Source organism: Enhydra lutris, unplaced genomic scaffold (genome assembly GCF_002288905.1).
Source record: "Enhydra lutris kenyoni isolate GAN:26980312 unplaced genomic scaffold, ASM228890v2 scaffoldscaffold71, whole genome shotgun sequence".
Taxonomy (NCBI): Eukaryota; Metazoa; Chordata; class Mammalia; order Carnivora; family Mustelidae; genus Enhydra; species Enhydra lutris.
The window spans coordinates 6,794,546-6,810,942 of record NW_019154155.1 but is presented as its reverse complement, the minus strand read 5'-3'; the positions used below and the strand labels follow the sequence as shown (position 1 = coordinate 6,810,942).

At 40.7% G+C, this 16,397-nt stretch overlaps 1 protein-coding gene across 1 annotated transcript in view; it reads right to left on the bottom strand.

Moving 5' to 3' along the window:
- LOC111159919 (centromere protein J) overlaps positions 1-16,397 on the bottom strand; it is a 68,303-nt gene that overhangs the window by 30,451 nt on the left and 21,455 nt on the right. The window contains exons 8-10 of the mRNA XM_022522600.1: positions 13,363-13,528; positions 6,121-6,363; positions 2,031-2,115 (exon numbers count right to left, since the gene is read on the bottom strand). Of these exons, the coding sequence (XP_022378308.1) occupies positions 2,031-2,115; positions 6,121-6,363; positions 13,363-13,528 (494 nt within the window). The remainder of the gene's footprint in view (positions 1-2,030; positions 2,116-6,120; positions 6,364-13,362; positions 13,529-16,397) is intronic.

The window sequence follows — 16,397 nt, the reverse complement described above, 5'->3', positions numbered from 1 at the left end:
TCATAAGTGACTCTTAATCTCACAAAACAAACTGAGGGTTGCTGGGGGGAGGGGGGTTGGGAGAGGGTGGTGGGGTTATGGACATTGGTGGGGGGCTATGTGCTATGGTGAGTGCTGTGAAGTGTGTAAACCTGGCTATTCACAGACCTGTACCCCTGGGGATAAAAATACATTATATGTTTATAAAAAAATAAAAAATTTTTTAAAAAGATTAAAAAATGAAATAAAGAATGTTAGTAGCATCACTGTTTAATATCCCAAATCTTAAAAAAATTATACTATCAATAGTCAATTGTAATGAATTCATAAACATTCAAACTACCTTGCGGTTTTTGAAAATTAGTGACCTAGAGTTGCAGATCAACATGACTCTCAAAAACAATGTACAGTAAAAAAAAAAGGCAATGGAATACATACAGTATAACTATTCAGAAAGTTCAAAAACAAAACTTTTTTTAGGGCTGCACCTATGAGAGTAGTCAAGGGGGGAACAGCCCTGGGGTGTTACTACTCTATTTCTTTATATAGCTGGTAGTTATCTAAGTATGCCCTTTATAATTATCAAACTGCATATGTTATATCCAATTTTCTAAATTTAATTCATGAAAATAATTTCTAAAAATTCCAGGTAGATTAAGGATGTTCATAAGAGAAAATAGTACATTTGTAACCTAAGGCTTGAGAAAGATTTCTTACAGTCATGAAAAAAGATTGATAAATTCAATAATAAAAGGGAAAACAGAGGCATCTGGGTGGCTCAGTCGGTTAAGCCTCTGATTCTTGGTTTCTGCTCAGGTCATCAACTCAAGGTCTTGAGATGGAGCCTCACATCGGGTTCCCTGCTCAGCAGGGAGTCTGCTTCCCCTCTCCCTCTCCTTTTGCCCCTTCTGGGATCCTTGTGGACTCTCCCTAAAACAAATAAATCTTAAAAAAAAAAAAAAAAGTTAAATATGGGGAAAAATGCACATAAAAAACACAAACAGAAAAGCTAAACCCAGAACTGGGAGAAAATATTGGCAGTGCTTCTAAATGAGAAAGGATTAGCACGAAGAATAACTTCAATAAGGAGAAACCTCCCCCTCCCCACTAAAAAGTTTTAAGATTATTTTATTTATTTATTTGAGAGAGAAAGAGCATGATAGAGAGCATGGGCGGGGAGAAGGTCAGAGGAATAAGCAGATTTCCCATGGAGCTGGGAGCCGGATGCGGGACTCCATACCAGGACTCTGGGATCATGACCTGAGCAGAAGGCAGTCGGTTAATCAACTGAAACACCCAGGCGCCCCCCACTAAAAAGTTTTAAACAGGCAAAAGAAATAAACAGTCAATTCACAAAAGAGGAAACCCAAATGCCCACTAAATATACAAAAAGATGTTCACATGACCTTACCAGTAATCAGGGAAACGCATATTAAAGTTACACTAACCCACCATTTCACACCCATCTGACTGGACACAATTTCAGTCTGACCAGGTCAAGAGTAAGCACAAAGAGGATATTCTGCTGATGGTAGGAAAGAAAATAAATGGCAAAACCACCTTGCAGAACAAAGAGAAAGCCTCCTACAGCACTACAAGCCTGGTATGACCCAGCATCCTCACTCTTGATATGTGTCTTAGAGAAACTCACAGGATAGCTATGTTCTGCAGCCCTATTCATTCTATTGACAAACTAGGGGAAAAAACATGAAGTCCATCAACAGGAAAACTCAACTGTAACAAATACACATGGAATGTGTATAGCTATTAAAATCAGTAAACTAGAGTTTATCTGTATTAATGTGAATATCAAAATATTGAGAGAAACAAATTATAGAGGGATATATAGAGACAATACTATATTGATTTATGGATATAATGTAGTAAAAGAATGAAAAAAAAACAAAGGAATATTGTCAGGGTGGAAATAAGTAGGGGAGTACACAGGAGCTACAATGATATTTACAAAGTTTTACTTCTTAAATTGGGTGTAAATTCTCTATTCTTTAAATTCCTGAAGTATTTTATAAAAAGATCATGCAATTTCTTACCTTGTGTTGGCAAATGATTTTTCTTACATTTTTCTACCTGGGTTCCTGAAGAAATTTGACTCTTTTGTAACCGAAATGATGAATTCTATAGTATGAGATAATTTTGAATATAAAATTAGTGTTAGTCTACACATTAGTACAATGAATGAAAGTAAAACTCAGCTTGCAATGAAAATGGGTTAAGTTTGTTCATTTATGTTTTCATTTTATTTTTCACTACAGGTCAGAGGGAACAAACTATTATTTAGGAATGAACTACACACACACCCCACCTTCAGATATACAGTGGATCCAGAAAAACACTGGGGGGAGGGGGGACTAAGGGAAATGACCACCCCACACACCTGAAAATCCATGTGTAACTTTTGACTCCCCCAAAATGTGACTACCAACAGCCTACTGTCGTCTGGAAGCCATCCCGATGACATAAGCAGCATATTAACACATATCCTGTATGGCATATGTATTGCACACTGTATTATTACAATCAAGTCCACTAGAGCAAAAAAAAAGTTGTTAAAATCTTAAGGAAGGGAAAATATATTTACAGTGTTATACTCTATTTATTGAAAAAAATCTGCATAGAAGTGGACCTGCACAGTTCAAACACATGTGGTTCAAAGGTCAACTGTGTACTCATTCTTCAAGTGAGGGAATAACAGACAATATAAAATAAAAGAGTCTTCTGTGATTATCAGATTAGCCAAAGAAGAACGCAGGAACTCAGTATCAGCAAAACCCCTTTATCTCAACCTCTCCTGTGAGCACGTCCCTTACCATCTTGCTCTCACTTTGAGCCCTAGCTGCCTACTGAGATGATGACTCCCCATAGCCCCCTTCCAGGGACAGAAGTTTCTCACCCTCCGAACTCACACCCCTAGGTTTGGGGTACGGTAGAGGTCTTCCTTGCTCCCTGTCACCACTCCCAACAAATCTCTCTCCTCCCTAACCACCCCACCCCTGCCCCAGCTCTGCTTCTCACGTCCATGATTCAGCCACATGTACCCATTGCCAGGAGATAACTCCACTGCCTTAGCTTCTGTTTCCTGACCTACTCCATCCTACCTCAGTCATGCAGTCATTATCAATATCTGTAATTATCAATAACTTCAAAGATCTCAATTTCTAAGCCCTCAAAGCCAGAAAGTGCACTATTCTACAAAATAATTAGCCTAATTAGACATTCAAATTAGACATTCAAAAAGCCAATGTCATTTAATAAAATGCTAAAGTATTTAGCGGTAAAATGCCATGATTTCTGCAATTAGCTTCAAATGGTCCAGCAAAACACACATACACAAGTGGTAAAATGTCAACAGTGGTCATATCTAGGTGACTATTCAGGTCACCTGATCATCATCATACTATTCTTTCAAATTTCTCTGTTTAGGGAAGCTGTTTTAATAAAATGGGAAGAGGCAAGAATTCCACTCTCTTCTGACTGCCATATCCTATCCTTCTAGCTTATTCATCTAACACCCTAACTCCACCAATCTACAAGGTCCTACAATTCACTGATCCATACAGATTTGCTATGTCCACAGCTTACATGGTTCACTGCAATCATTCTGGCTGCATATACTGTCGACTTCCCTGACCCTCACTCACTCTGTGTTATTCACTGGATGACCACACCTCTTATAAAATATAATTCTCCACCACCCTACAACCAAAAAGCTCAACAAAAAAAATGATACAAACATTCTCACTTGAAATATATGATCTCTAACCTACACTGGTCCCCAAAGCAGCCCAGGAATCAGGCTACACTTCCTCAGTCCCTTTGCTTTCCACTCCCTTAGACGACAATGTCACACTTTCTCCCATCTACTTGAACCTCCTACACTTTTCTATCCTCACTCTCAGCTGATGCCCAAGCTTCCTACTTCACTGACAATGCGAAGGCATTAGGAGGGAACTTCCCACCAGCAGGCACCACAAATCAAGCCCAGAGTCCACACCTTCAACATTCTGCCACAGGGCACGTGCTGTCCAGCCAAGTCCAGCCCCTCCCTTCATTCCCTAAATCCCCTCTCCTCTCATTTATGAACATTGCTTCAACAATTCTCCCACATTCTCCTGCATCAGTATTTCCTCTTTACTGAATCAATCCTACCAATACATAAACACTTAATTTTTCCATTAAAAAAAAAAAAAACTTTCCTTAGAGCCAACACCCCATCTCTTTACATTTACTGCAAAATCTCTCCACAAGGTTCTTAAACTGTTTGAAACTTCTCATTGTCTTTCATCCAATCAGGCTTTTATCTTCTATACATCCCTACCTGGTAAATCTCATGACTAATTTTCAGCCCTTGTCTAATTTAGCAGCAGCTTTTGAAACCGCTGGCCAGTCTCTTCTCCTAGAAGTCTGTTCTTTTCTTGGCTCTCAGGACAGACACCACTCTGGCCTCCTTTACTCTATCCTCTCTGGTTAACCATTCTCCTCATCCCCCGTCTTCTCACACTCTGGCTCAGTGTGTGGATCTCTTCACTACCCACACTTTCAGCACTGGTGATCTCTGCCAGCCTAAAACTTTTACCACACATCCTGATGAACCCCAAACTTCTAGCTCCAACCTAACCTTCTCCTGATATATGCATAGCTGCCCAGGTAATGTCTCCACATTTTCAAACTTCTCCACAGGCATTTCAAACTTACCCTGTCTAAACCGGAGATCCTAATATCCATGCCCCCAAGAAAAACATGTTCTCTTCTTGTCTTATGATAAATGGAAATTCTAGTATGCCAAAACACTATACTGCACTTGGAAACTGTACTCTTGACTCCTTCCTTGCTGTCATACCCCATGTCCAGCTCATTAATAAATCCTGTCCATTTCTCAGCCATCCACTGCTACTCCCCTAGTCTTAAGCCACTGTTCTCTCTGGTGTGAATTACTCCAACAGTCTCCTAACCAGTGTTCCCAATTGTGTTTATGCCCCTCCACTCCCTATTCAGTCTACAGTAGACAGCAGACAAGGTACACTTACTAAAACAAAAGATTAAGTCAACTCCAATCACAGCCCTTCTGGGCTGGGGCAGGGGGGCCTTCTCAGAGGAAACACCCAAGGGCTTACAGGAACTGATTAAGGCCTAATGAACCTGGCACCCAACTCCCTCTGTCCCATCTCTGATCGCATCCCCTACCATTCTCCCCATTACTCCCCTGTAGCTCCACCAGCCTCAGCCATACTCATGCTCAGGCCCACGAGGGAGGCAGCCTCTGGGCCTCAGGCTCCTCTATGGGCTCTACTCTCACCGAGGCACCCCTTTATTATATTTATATTTAAAACATAATAATTATATATATTTAAATTAATATATTCAATATATTTAATACTATGGGCCATTACTCAAATGTCACTTTCTCAGTAAGGCTTTCCTTGGCCATCCTGTCTAAAACAGCAACACCCCCCACCCCAACAGTTATCATCCCCTTTTCCTGCTTTTTTCTCCTTGGTTCTTGTCACTATATAACACACCATATATTTTATTATCTATCTTCTTTATAGACCTCCCACCACTAGAGTAAAAATTCCAAGAGGGCAAGGAAGTTCACCTATTTTGTTAATTGCTTTATTCCCAGTGCCCAAAATCAGTGTCTGGCACATGATAATTGTGAATATAGATGAATGAAAGACTAATTATCTGATTTGAAAGGTTCATATGCATGTGACTCACTGCAAGAAAAACTTCACTTGGCCTGTTTTAACTAAGATTATCTGCCTATTGTGTTATAATTCTTTTAAAAGAATTCTAAAAATGAATTTGAAAACTCTGCAAAGCAACGCCCAAAAGAATTGTTCAACTGTGGTAAAATATACATAACGTTCACCATCTTAACTACTGTTAACTGTACAGGTCAGCAGCACAAGGCACATACACACTACTGTGTACCCTCACATCCACCCAGCTCCAGTACTCTTTTCCTCTTGCAAAACTGAAACTCTGTTCCCATTAAACAGCAACTCCCCATTCCCACTCCCCACCCCCAGCCCTGGCAAACACCCTCTAGGTTTCAGGTCTATAAATTGGAGCACTCAGGTATTTAACATCCTGACTTGACGAAACCAGCTTCAAACGTACCATGGACCCATCTCTTTTCGTGGCAGCCACACAGGGACCCAGCCTGATGCTGCTCTCAGTAGCTTCTGCTTTCTTCCAGGCATCAAGTCGGAACCTTTCCATCACTTTTATTTCTTCCCTGAGGTCTGTGTTCTCTCTGACCAACATTTCTATCTGGCTTCTAAGACGGCCTTGTGTACTTGACCATTTTGCTTCCTTTCTTTTCAAATCTTCCTGTAAATCTGCTACCTGCTGTTTCAAAACCTCTCAAAAAAAAAAAAAAAAAAAAAAAAAAAACCACTAGGATTAAAACAATGCAATAGAAGAAAAGAGACACACCAACAAAATAGAAGTGCTGCCCTAGCATAAAGAGTAGAAAAGGGAAAGCTTGGTCAATCACATTTCAAAAATAATGTTTTTCATGAAAGGGACTGGGGTTCAGGTTAGAGCCTCACCTTATACCATCAACAAAACTGATTCCAGAAGGAGGCAGGCACCACTTAGGAGTCACTGCAATAACACTGCCATGAGGTAATAAAGGTCTATACTAAGCTATTAATTGAAGAAGAGAGATAAAGAGGGAATTATCTGGTAAGAAAAAATTAAGAGGAATTTATGACTAATTAAAGGAAGAGTCTGGTAAACAGATGAATAAGATTCAAAGTCAAAACTATCAGTCCTTGGGGCACCTGGGTGGCTCAGTGGGTTAAAACCTCTGCTTTCGGCTCAGGTCATGATCCCAGGGTCCTGGGATCGAGCCCCACATCCGGCTCTCTGCTCAGCAGGGAGCCTGCTTCCTCCTCTCTCTCTCTGCCTGCCTCTCTGCCTACTGGCGATCTCTGTCAAATAAATAAATAAAATCTTAAAAAAAAAAAAAAAAACTCTCAGTCCTGAAAACAGATTCTACTTGGAATTCATGAGAAGAAATTGGTTTTAAGAAAATGATCTGTTTCGGGGAACCTGGGTGGCTCAGTGGGTTGAGCCTCTGCCTTTGGCTCAGGTCATGATTTCAGGGTCCTGGGATAGAGCTCTGCATCAGGATCTCCGCTTGGCAGAGAGTCTGCTTCCCCCATTCCCTCTGCCCGCCTCTCTGCCTATTTGTGATCTCTCTCTCTCTGTCAAATAAATAAATAAATCTTTAAAAAAAAGAAAGAAAGAAAGAAAATGATCTGTTTCAGACGCACTAAATGACCCATGTGAAGAAAGAAATTCCTGGAAATGTCTAGAAGCAATGTCCAATTACACAAAAATTGAGATTAATGTCAGAACTAAGGAAAAATTAATAACCTAAATGGCTCATGTGGGTGCAAAATATGGGGAGTGCCTGGGAGCAGAGGCAAGGGGCATGAGCGAAAGCAAGACATCATTGTTCACCAACTGAGAACTGACCTGATGTGAGCCTAAAGGCAGTGAGAAGCCCTAAGCAGCTCATTAATACATATGTAAAACTTGACATCCATCCATTCTCATGTAAGCCCCATGACTGCCAAAAAGCAACCAGGTGACAGGAAGAGACTAGGGCTCGAAGGACCTCCCTTGGGGGGTGGTCACGTCACAGGGAGCATGAACTCTGGGTTTGGGTGAGAGATCAGGGCTCAAATCCCAGTTCTGTGTCTTAAAAGCTCTTGAAACAAGGTATTAACCTCCCTGAACACCAGCCTCCCTATTTTTAAAATTGTGGAGTATAACCAATAAATGAGCAATTTCTAACTGGTAAACATTATCATCAAATAATGTTAACATCAAATTAACATCAAATAATGTGGGCAAAGAGACTTATTTATACCAAAATGGTAACACAGAAGTCTAAATAGGTTAAGAATTCAAAAGCAAATAAGCCAAACAGAGAAAGACAAATACTGTATGGTATCACATGTGAAATCATAGAGAAAAAAAGAAAAAAGCCAATTTCATAGAAACAACAGAATGGTGGTTGCCATGCGCTGGGGGAAAGAGATGAAGGTCAAAGGATAGAAACCCTCAGTTACAAGACGAATAAGTTCTGAGGAGCAGCATATGACATGGTGACTACAGTAATAATACAGTGGTGTACACTGACAACAAATGTTGCTGAGAGCAATTCTTAAGCATTCTCAGCACACACACCCACACAGAGTTAACTATGTCAGGTGATGGGCGTGTTACCATCTTGATCTTGCTATGTATATATATAAAATCATCACACTGTACATTTTAAGTATATATTCTTATGTTTTTCAATTATTCCTCAATAAGGTTAAAAAATAATTCAACAGCAATTAATATTTATAAAACACCTACTATCAGGTACTGTTCTGGGTCCCTGGAATATGAAGAACAAAAAGATTGCAGGGAGAGTTGTGTGGAAGGTGCCAGGCCCTAGGGAAGAAAAGGCAAGGTAGGCAAAAGAAAGCAATGTTGTGGGGAAGGGAGGCTGCAGCTGTGGGGACGGGAGGCTGCAGTACACACTACAGCAGATCTCACTGAACAGAGACCTGAAGGAGGCTCAGAATGAGCCATGTGGCTCTTCTGGGAAAAAGCACTGCTAAAAGCACCAGCAGTAATACACGAGAGAGGAGAGTGCCTGGGCACAGTCGCAGAACAGCAAGCAGGCTAGTGAGCTGGGGCAGAATGAATGACACAGAGGAGATGGCATGAAAAAGGTGAAAGAACACCAGATCATACAGGAACTTGAGGCTGTAAGGACTGTGGCTCTAACTATAAGAAAAAAGTGGAGCCATTAAAGGACCATGGGCAGAGAGGGAGGAGACCTGGCGTCTTTCAGAAGAATTACTGGCTGCTACATGGTAAACAGCCCATAAAAGACAGGGCAGGAGCAGAGCTGTGGCCAGCCAGTCCTTGAACTCAGAGATGGCAGCTCAAGTCTGGGTACGTTTCTGACAGACGAGCATGCAGCGTGAGAGAAAGAGAAGTGAACAATCCTAGGTTTCTGGCCCGAGCATGTGGGAAGTCAGGGATACTGCCACCTGAGATGGAGAAGGCTGGAGAAGGGAAGTTCAGAAGTTCATTTGGAGACACATGGAGACACATGGAGACACATGCTGACCAGATCAGCACATCCAGCGGGTCCAGGCCAGGATTTAAATATGTAAGTCTTTAGCATGTAAATCCCAACTGAAGGCATGAAACTAGAGAAGATCATCAAAGAAGGACAGAACCTCCTCCTGGCTGGGTGGCCTCCACCATTAAGTTAAAGAGGAGGAAAAAGACAAAGAGGACAAGGCAAGGCATCAACCAGGTAAGGGGAAAACCCAGAGCATCAGGTATCCATCCTGCGAGTCAAACGGAGTCAAACGAATGAAAGCGCTGATGAGGAGTCGTGTGCCGCTGACAGCTAAGTCACATGAGGACCACAAGCTCCCCCATCAGGGAGAGACTGGGAACCGCAACAGGGGCAGTTTCAAAGAAGTGGTGCAGAGGGAAACATGTTGTAGACGAAACAGGAGTTGAGATGAAAGACAGTGAAACAGACAACACTTTCAAGGAGTTTTGCTACAAAGAAACATGGTTGTGACCAAAGGAGTATGGGAGCAAGAGAGATTTTAAGAAGTAACAGCAAGGGGCACCTGGGTGGCTCAGTGGATTAAGCCGCTGCCTTCGGCTCAGGTCATGATCTCAGGGTCCTAGGATCGAGTCCCGCATCGGGCTCTCTGCTCGGCAGGGTGCCTGCTTCCCTCTCTCTCTCTCTCTGCCTGCCTCTCCGTCTACTTGTGATCTCTCTCTGTCAGATAAATAAATAAAATCTTTAAAAAAAAAAAAAAAAAAAAAGAAGTAACAGCAAGTGGGTACACTGATGGCAAGATTCAGTAGAGTGGAAATGGATGGTGTTAGAGAAACAAGAAATGCTGGAGCAGGGCTGTAGGTGGTGAAGGGGTGAGACCTGGTACATAAGCAGGGCTTCCCCATAAGCATGGACCTTCTCCCCATTAAATTTTTCATCCAGCTAAACCAAGTGTTATGGGCACAAAGATGTAGGAGGTAGGAAATGCCAGGCCTATAGTTTTGCCAACAAAATATGATGGCTTGAGAAAAAGGGAATAAAGAATACACTTATAGAAATGACTAGAGTAACTGTCTCTGGGGTTTAAGGACATAGGAAGGTGAGGGAAACCAATGAATTGGAAGGTCCTAAAGGGGTCAAAAGAATAGAATCATAGAGGGAGTGACAAATATTAATATACTTGGTCAAAAGGACTAGAAAATAGGATTTAAAGTAACAGCTAGAAGGAATATGTGTGAAGAAGAGAAAGAGAAGGGGTCAGGATAAAAAAGATATGCAGAAGATAAAGTCAAAAGAAACTATTACTGATGGAATTTGAAGGTGGAAAAAGTCTAGACCTCTTTTTATCGCGGGTGTGAATGGGTAAAAAGTCAGAAGAAAAGGCAGATTTAGTAGGAATAAGGTAAGTTAAATTTGAAACATCCAAACAGAGCTAACCAGCTCACTACATAGCACCTCATAGATCCTGGACCCTCAATTACCTTCTGAATGAAGAAGAACACATGTTGGTAACTCAGCAGAGATCTGACTGAACATCAATGTGTAAATGGTCAATGAAAACTCACTGCATAAAAATTGGAATAATGTTACATGATTAAGATAAAAGAATCAGTGTGAACTCATTACTTCCGAAAGTCATCACCCTTCCCCAGCTGTGCACTGTGACAGGCACCAACAGCAAAGATACCACTGCCATTGACCACCAATCCTCATATGACTCCCTAGTAGTAAGACGATAGGGCTCCCTAGACAGTGGCTGATTCCAGATCTGGGGTAGGTTGAAGAAAAACAAAAGCAAAAACCAGGTTATCTGAAATAACCAGTTGTTAGAGAAAGCAGGGATAATTTCAACCATCTAAGGGCAAAGGCAAAGCTGAAGGACAAGGAAGCTGATGTACATACAGGGCTCCCACTGGCCAAATTGGGGTCACTCGATTATCAAAAAGGAAATTTTTGTAATAAATTAGAGTAACTTGAGTCTGTAAAAGGCCATAAATCAATAATGATGAATATAAATTCCAGGAGGACAGAAATGTCTTCTTCATCAACAATTCCCCAATGCTCATCATAAAGGGTTCTCAAATCAATCTGCTGAAAGAATGAACACCCAAAAGAAAAGAGTTAATATTTTCAAAAACTATAATATAAAAGAAGGTTGAATATACCATCTCTATTCTTTTAATGATTTAGTAAGTAGAAGAGTAGCAATAAATATAGGTTTGTTTTTATTACATATATATTTCTTAAAGTCATACTTGCATAGTGTAAGAAAAAGAGGAAGTGTAACAAAAACATAAAGAAATAATGAATACACGGCCACACACAATAATCAAGTTTGAAAAGGGTCTAATGCTTAAGTCAACACTATCAAAGTACAAAGAGCGTTCAGGAATGATTTCCAAAACTATGAAATAGATTGTTAATGTCTAACATACTAGATTCAATAAACTGAGCATTAAACAAAAACGTAACAGCATATGTTTCTTCCCATAAAAATAAATAAATAGATTTAAAGACCCTAGTTGACATGGCATGTTATAACTTAAGTTTGGGTTTGCAGATGAGCTTTCTCAAGGAAGGTATACTACATGAGACGGGAGAAAGCAGAGACTGAAACTCAAAAATTCTAGTATTTACTTTTATTTATTTATTTTTTTTAAGTAGGCTCCACACCCAGTATGGAGCCCAATGCGGGGCTTTGAACTCACAACCCTGAGATCAAGACCTGAGCTGAAATCAACAGCTGGACGCTTAAACAACTGAGCCATCCAGGCGCCCCAAAAATACTAGTATCTAAAATATGGAAGAGTTTGTACTTTATACCACGAGCAATAGAGAGACTTTTAAAATGTTTTCTTTGGTAAACTGAAGTTTTACTTGTTTGTTTGTTTTTTAAGATTTTACTTATTTATTTGAGAGAGAGAGAATAAGCAAGAGCAAGCAGAACAAGAGGAAGGGGCAGAGGCAGAAGGAGAAGCAGACTCCCTGCTGAGCAGGGAGCCTGACGAGGGCTCAATCCCAGGACTCCAGGATCATGACCTGAGCCGAAGGCAGATGCTTAACTGACTGAACCACCCAGGCACCACTGAAGTATTACTTGTAATGAAATTCAGTATGTCCGTGTTTTCTTTGTACTTTGTCCTTTGTGTCCTCTTAGAAATCTTTGCATATGTCAATGTCACAAATATATTCACCTATTTTTTTTCTAGAAAGTTGAGTTTTAGCTAGAAATTAGTTATTTTTATTTATTTTAAAGATTTATTTACTTTTATTTTAGAGAGAGAGTGAAAGAGAGCATGGGGGGAGGGACAGGGAAATGAAGAGAGAAACTAGAATGTACTCCATGCAAAGTATGGAGCCTGATGTGGAGCTCAATCTCAGGACCTGAGCCAAAACCAAGAGTCAGGATGCTTAACTGACTGAGCCACCGAGGTGCCCCTGCAGTAGTTATTTTTAACTACTACATTCCTCTGATTATGTCCATTCTGACGAGATCGGGCGCGTTCAGGGTGGTATGGCCGTAGACGATTATGTCCATTCTAACTTTGAAATGAAGAGGACTGATTACTTGGCCTATCAGTTGATAAGTTTTAAAATTAAACACCCAGTTAGTGTAGGGGCCTTAAATTCGTATAAATGACTGGAAGTAACAGTATTTGGTGTAAGGGGTGCCAATCAGATCAACACAACATGATGCTGGTGAATTTCCAACTCTTGGTTTCTTAATTCATCCATGGAATTACTGTAGTCTTTTTTTTTTTTTTTTTTTTTTGGAAGCCTCTACTAAGAAAAGAACTGATACATCTTGTTCTTTAAAAGTCAGACTACAAAAAATGTTCCTCATGCCGTCTCAGACCGATAACTTATTGAGTCAATGGATGATTAATAAATTGATACCCAGGGGCCCCTGGGTGGCTCAGCTAGTTAAGCATCTGACTCTGGATTTCAGATCAGATCACGTTCTCAGGGTCCTGAAATCAAGCCCCACGTTGGGCTCCACACTCAGCAGGGAGTCTGCTTAAGGAATTGCTTCCTATCCCTCTGCCCCTCTCCCTGTTCTCAAATAAATAAATAAATCTTTTTTTTAAAAATGTTTAAAAAAACTGACACCCCATTTCTCTTTGACACATCACTCTGATATTCCTACAAACTCTGATATTCCAGGGCCCGAGGGAGGAGAGCAAGGGACAGCCCTCCTACTGTGTGCCCCACAGCACTGGGACAAACATATCACGTAAGTCTAACAAAAAGAACTGGCATACCTGTATTTCTTCACGTTCTTTTTTATCTGGAAAAGTTCTTGCAGCTGTAGTATACTTTTCAAAAACTTTGCGTTCCTTTTGTAGCTTCCTCATTTCCTCCTTTTTAAACTCTTCTATTCGAGCCAATTCTTTTGCTTTTTGTTGTTCAAAGTCAGTAATTTCTTTCCTAAAATGACCAAACCACGTTATCATTTAAAGGGACCATTTTTTTTTTTAAAGATTTTTATTTATTTGACAGACAGATCACAAGCAGGCAGAGAGGCAGGCAGAGAGAGAGGAGGAGGCAGGCTCCCTGCTGAGCAGAGCGCCCGACGTGAGGCTCGATCCCAGGACCCTGGGACCATGACCTCAGCCGAAGGCAGAGGCCTTAACCACTGAGCCACCCAGGTGCCCTAAGGGGACCATCTTAATGGAGTAATCCACATGTCATATGAAATGGAACATCAGTGACAGCCTGGAATGGAGGAGCTGCTGGTCTTCATGAATCCATCTTCAATCCACAGTACTGAAATAACTGTCAGTTAACTCCATAAAGCATTCCTCCAACAAATATTCATTGAGCACCTACTATGAATCAAGCACTATCCTGGGTACTGGAGAAACCAGTGAAAAAATAAACACCCTTACTCCCATGGAGCTTTTCATTCTAATGGAAGAGGCAGATAATAACAAGATAAATAAAATACATGGCATATTAGAAGGAGAAAAATAATGCAAAGAATAAGGGTAGGAAGTATCAAGGAGATTGAAATTATGGATGAGGTCATCTTGCTGAGATAATATTTTATGTAAAACCAGAAGGAACTGAGAAAATAGCCATAAGGATATCTGGACAAAACAGTTCAGAAAGAGGGAACATCACATGCAAAAGCCCTGAGGTAGGAATATGCCTGATGTGGTCAAAGATTACAGGAGGCCAGGGTGGATAAAACAAAGTTGAAACAGAAAAGTAGGAAAAAGTATCAAAAAATAAAACAGAGAGCCAAATGAATTAGGGTCTAATAGACCAGTGTGAGGACTCGGTGTCTTAGCTTAGGAGAATATTGATCAGAGGAACTATCATAACCCAGGTGTGTTTTGATGTTCTGTTAAGAGCATAGGGAGAGGGACATATCAAGATGGTAGAACAGGAGGTCCCAGCTCACATCTCTTTACACAAAAAACAAGCTGACAGCCATACACAGATAAAAGTACTTTTGTGGGAGCTCTACCATCCAGATAGGAGGTTGAGAAACCCCAAGCCCATCTGCCAAACCCATCTGTGTCCTTGGTAACAGGCCCACAGACCTCAGTCATGACTATAAAATGTGAAACAGTCCTGTAACGTGGCTCTAGCCTGGCTGTATCGTGGTACTGGAGGCAGTCCTGCTCACCCAGGGGCCCAGCAGGAGGATGCTCAAAAACCTGGCAGGAGTCACACCCATTCTCATCCTTGGTAACAGACCCACGATCTGCACACTAACAGCAGACCTGGAAGCAGCCCCATGACTAGCCTCAGCACTGCTGGACTGTAGTCCTACAAGCAATCCTGTCCAGCTGGGGATCTAGTAGGAACTACATCCACCATGCCCCTGTTAAGAGACCCACCAATATGCCTGGGTGGCTCAGTTGGTTAAGCGACTCAGGTCATGATCCTGGAATCCCAGGATTGAGTTCCACGCAGAGCTCCCTACTCAGTAGGGAGTCTGCTTCTCCTTCTGACCCTCCCCTGTCTCGTGCTCTCTCTCTCATTCTCTCAAATAAATAAAATCTTGAAGGAAAAAAAGAGAGAGAGAGAGACCCGCCAATTATGGACTCCAGTATGGACCCAGCAAGAGCCACACTACAATCCCATTCAACTGTGATCCTAGAATCTGGCCACCAGTCCAGGGATCCAGTTAGGATAGGTCTTTATCTGCCAAAACTGGTCTGTAAAGAAAGAGTTTTCTGCCCTTTCAAATGCAAAAATGTCAACACAAGGTTATATTAGAATCAGGCAAATGTGACACCACCAAAGGAAACTAATAAAGTTTCAGCAATCAATCCCAAAGAAATGCAGATCTAAGAATTGCCTGACAAAGAATTCAAAATAACTATTTTAAAGCAGCTCAGCAAACTACAAGAGAACACAGATAAACAACTCAACAAAATCAGCAAATAATACACGAAAGAAAACAAGATGTTCAACAAAGAGATAGAAATAATTTAAAAAAAACACAGTTATTAAAAACTAAATAAATAAATAAAACTTTAAAAAGAGGGGGCACCTGGCTGGCTCAGTCAGGGGAGCATGTGACTCTTGATCTCAGGTTTCATGAGTGTGAGCCCCATGTGGGGTGTAGAGATTACTTAAAAATAAATAAATAAAACTTAAAAACCAGAAATTCTGGAGCTGAAGAATACAATCAATAAAGTGAAAAAAATACAATAGAGAGCTTCAACAACAGACTTAGTCAAGCAGAAGAAAGAATCTGACTCAAAGACGCGTAATTTGAGGTCAGTTAGAGGAAAAAAAAGAAAAAGAATGAACAGGAATGAAGAAAGCCCATGAGATCCAATACATTCGTTGTGGAAGTCTCAGAAGGAGAAAACACAAAATCAACAAACCTCTACTAGATCTAAGAAAGAGAGAAAACTCAAATAAAATCATAAAGAGGACACTTTACTATAGATGCCCCCAGAAATAAAAAAGATCATATTGTGAGCAATATTATCCCCCAAACTGGATAATCTAGAAGAAACAGATAAATTCCTAGAAATATACAACCTACCAAAACTGAATTGAGAAGAACCAGAAAGCCTGAACAGAACAATAATGAGGAAATTGAATCAGTAATCAAAAACCTCCCAAGAAAGAATAGTTCAGGACCAGATAGCTTCACAAGTAAATTCCAGCAAATATTCAAAAAATAATTAATACCCATCCTGCCTAAACTCTTCCAAAAAAGAGAAGAAATACTTTCAAACGCATTTCATGAGGGCAGTCACTTGGACACCAAAGCCAGACAATGACACCACAAGAAAACTATGGGACAATCCCTGATGCAAACATATAT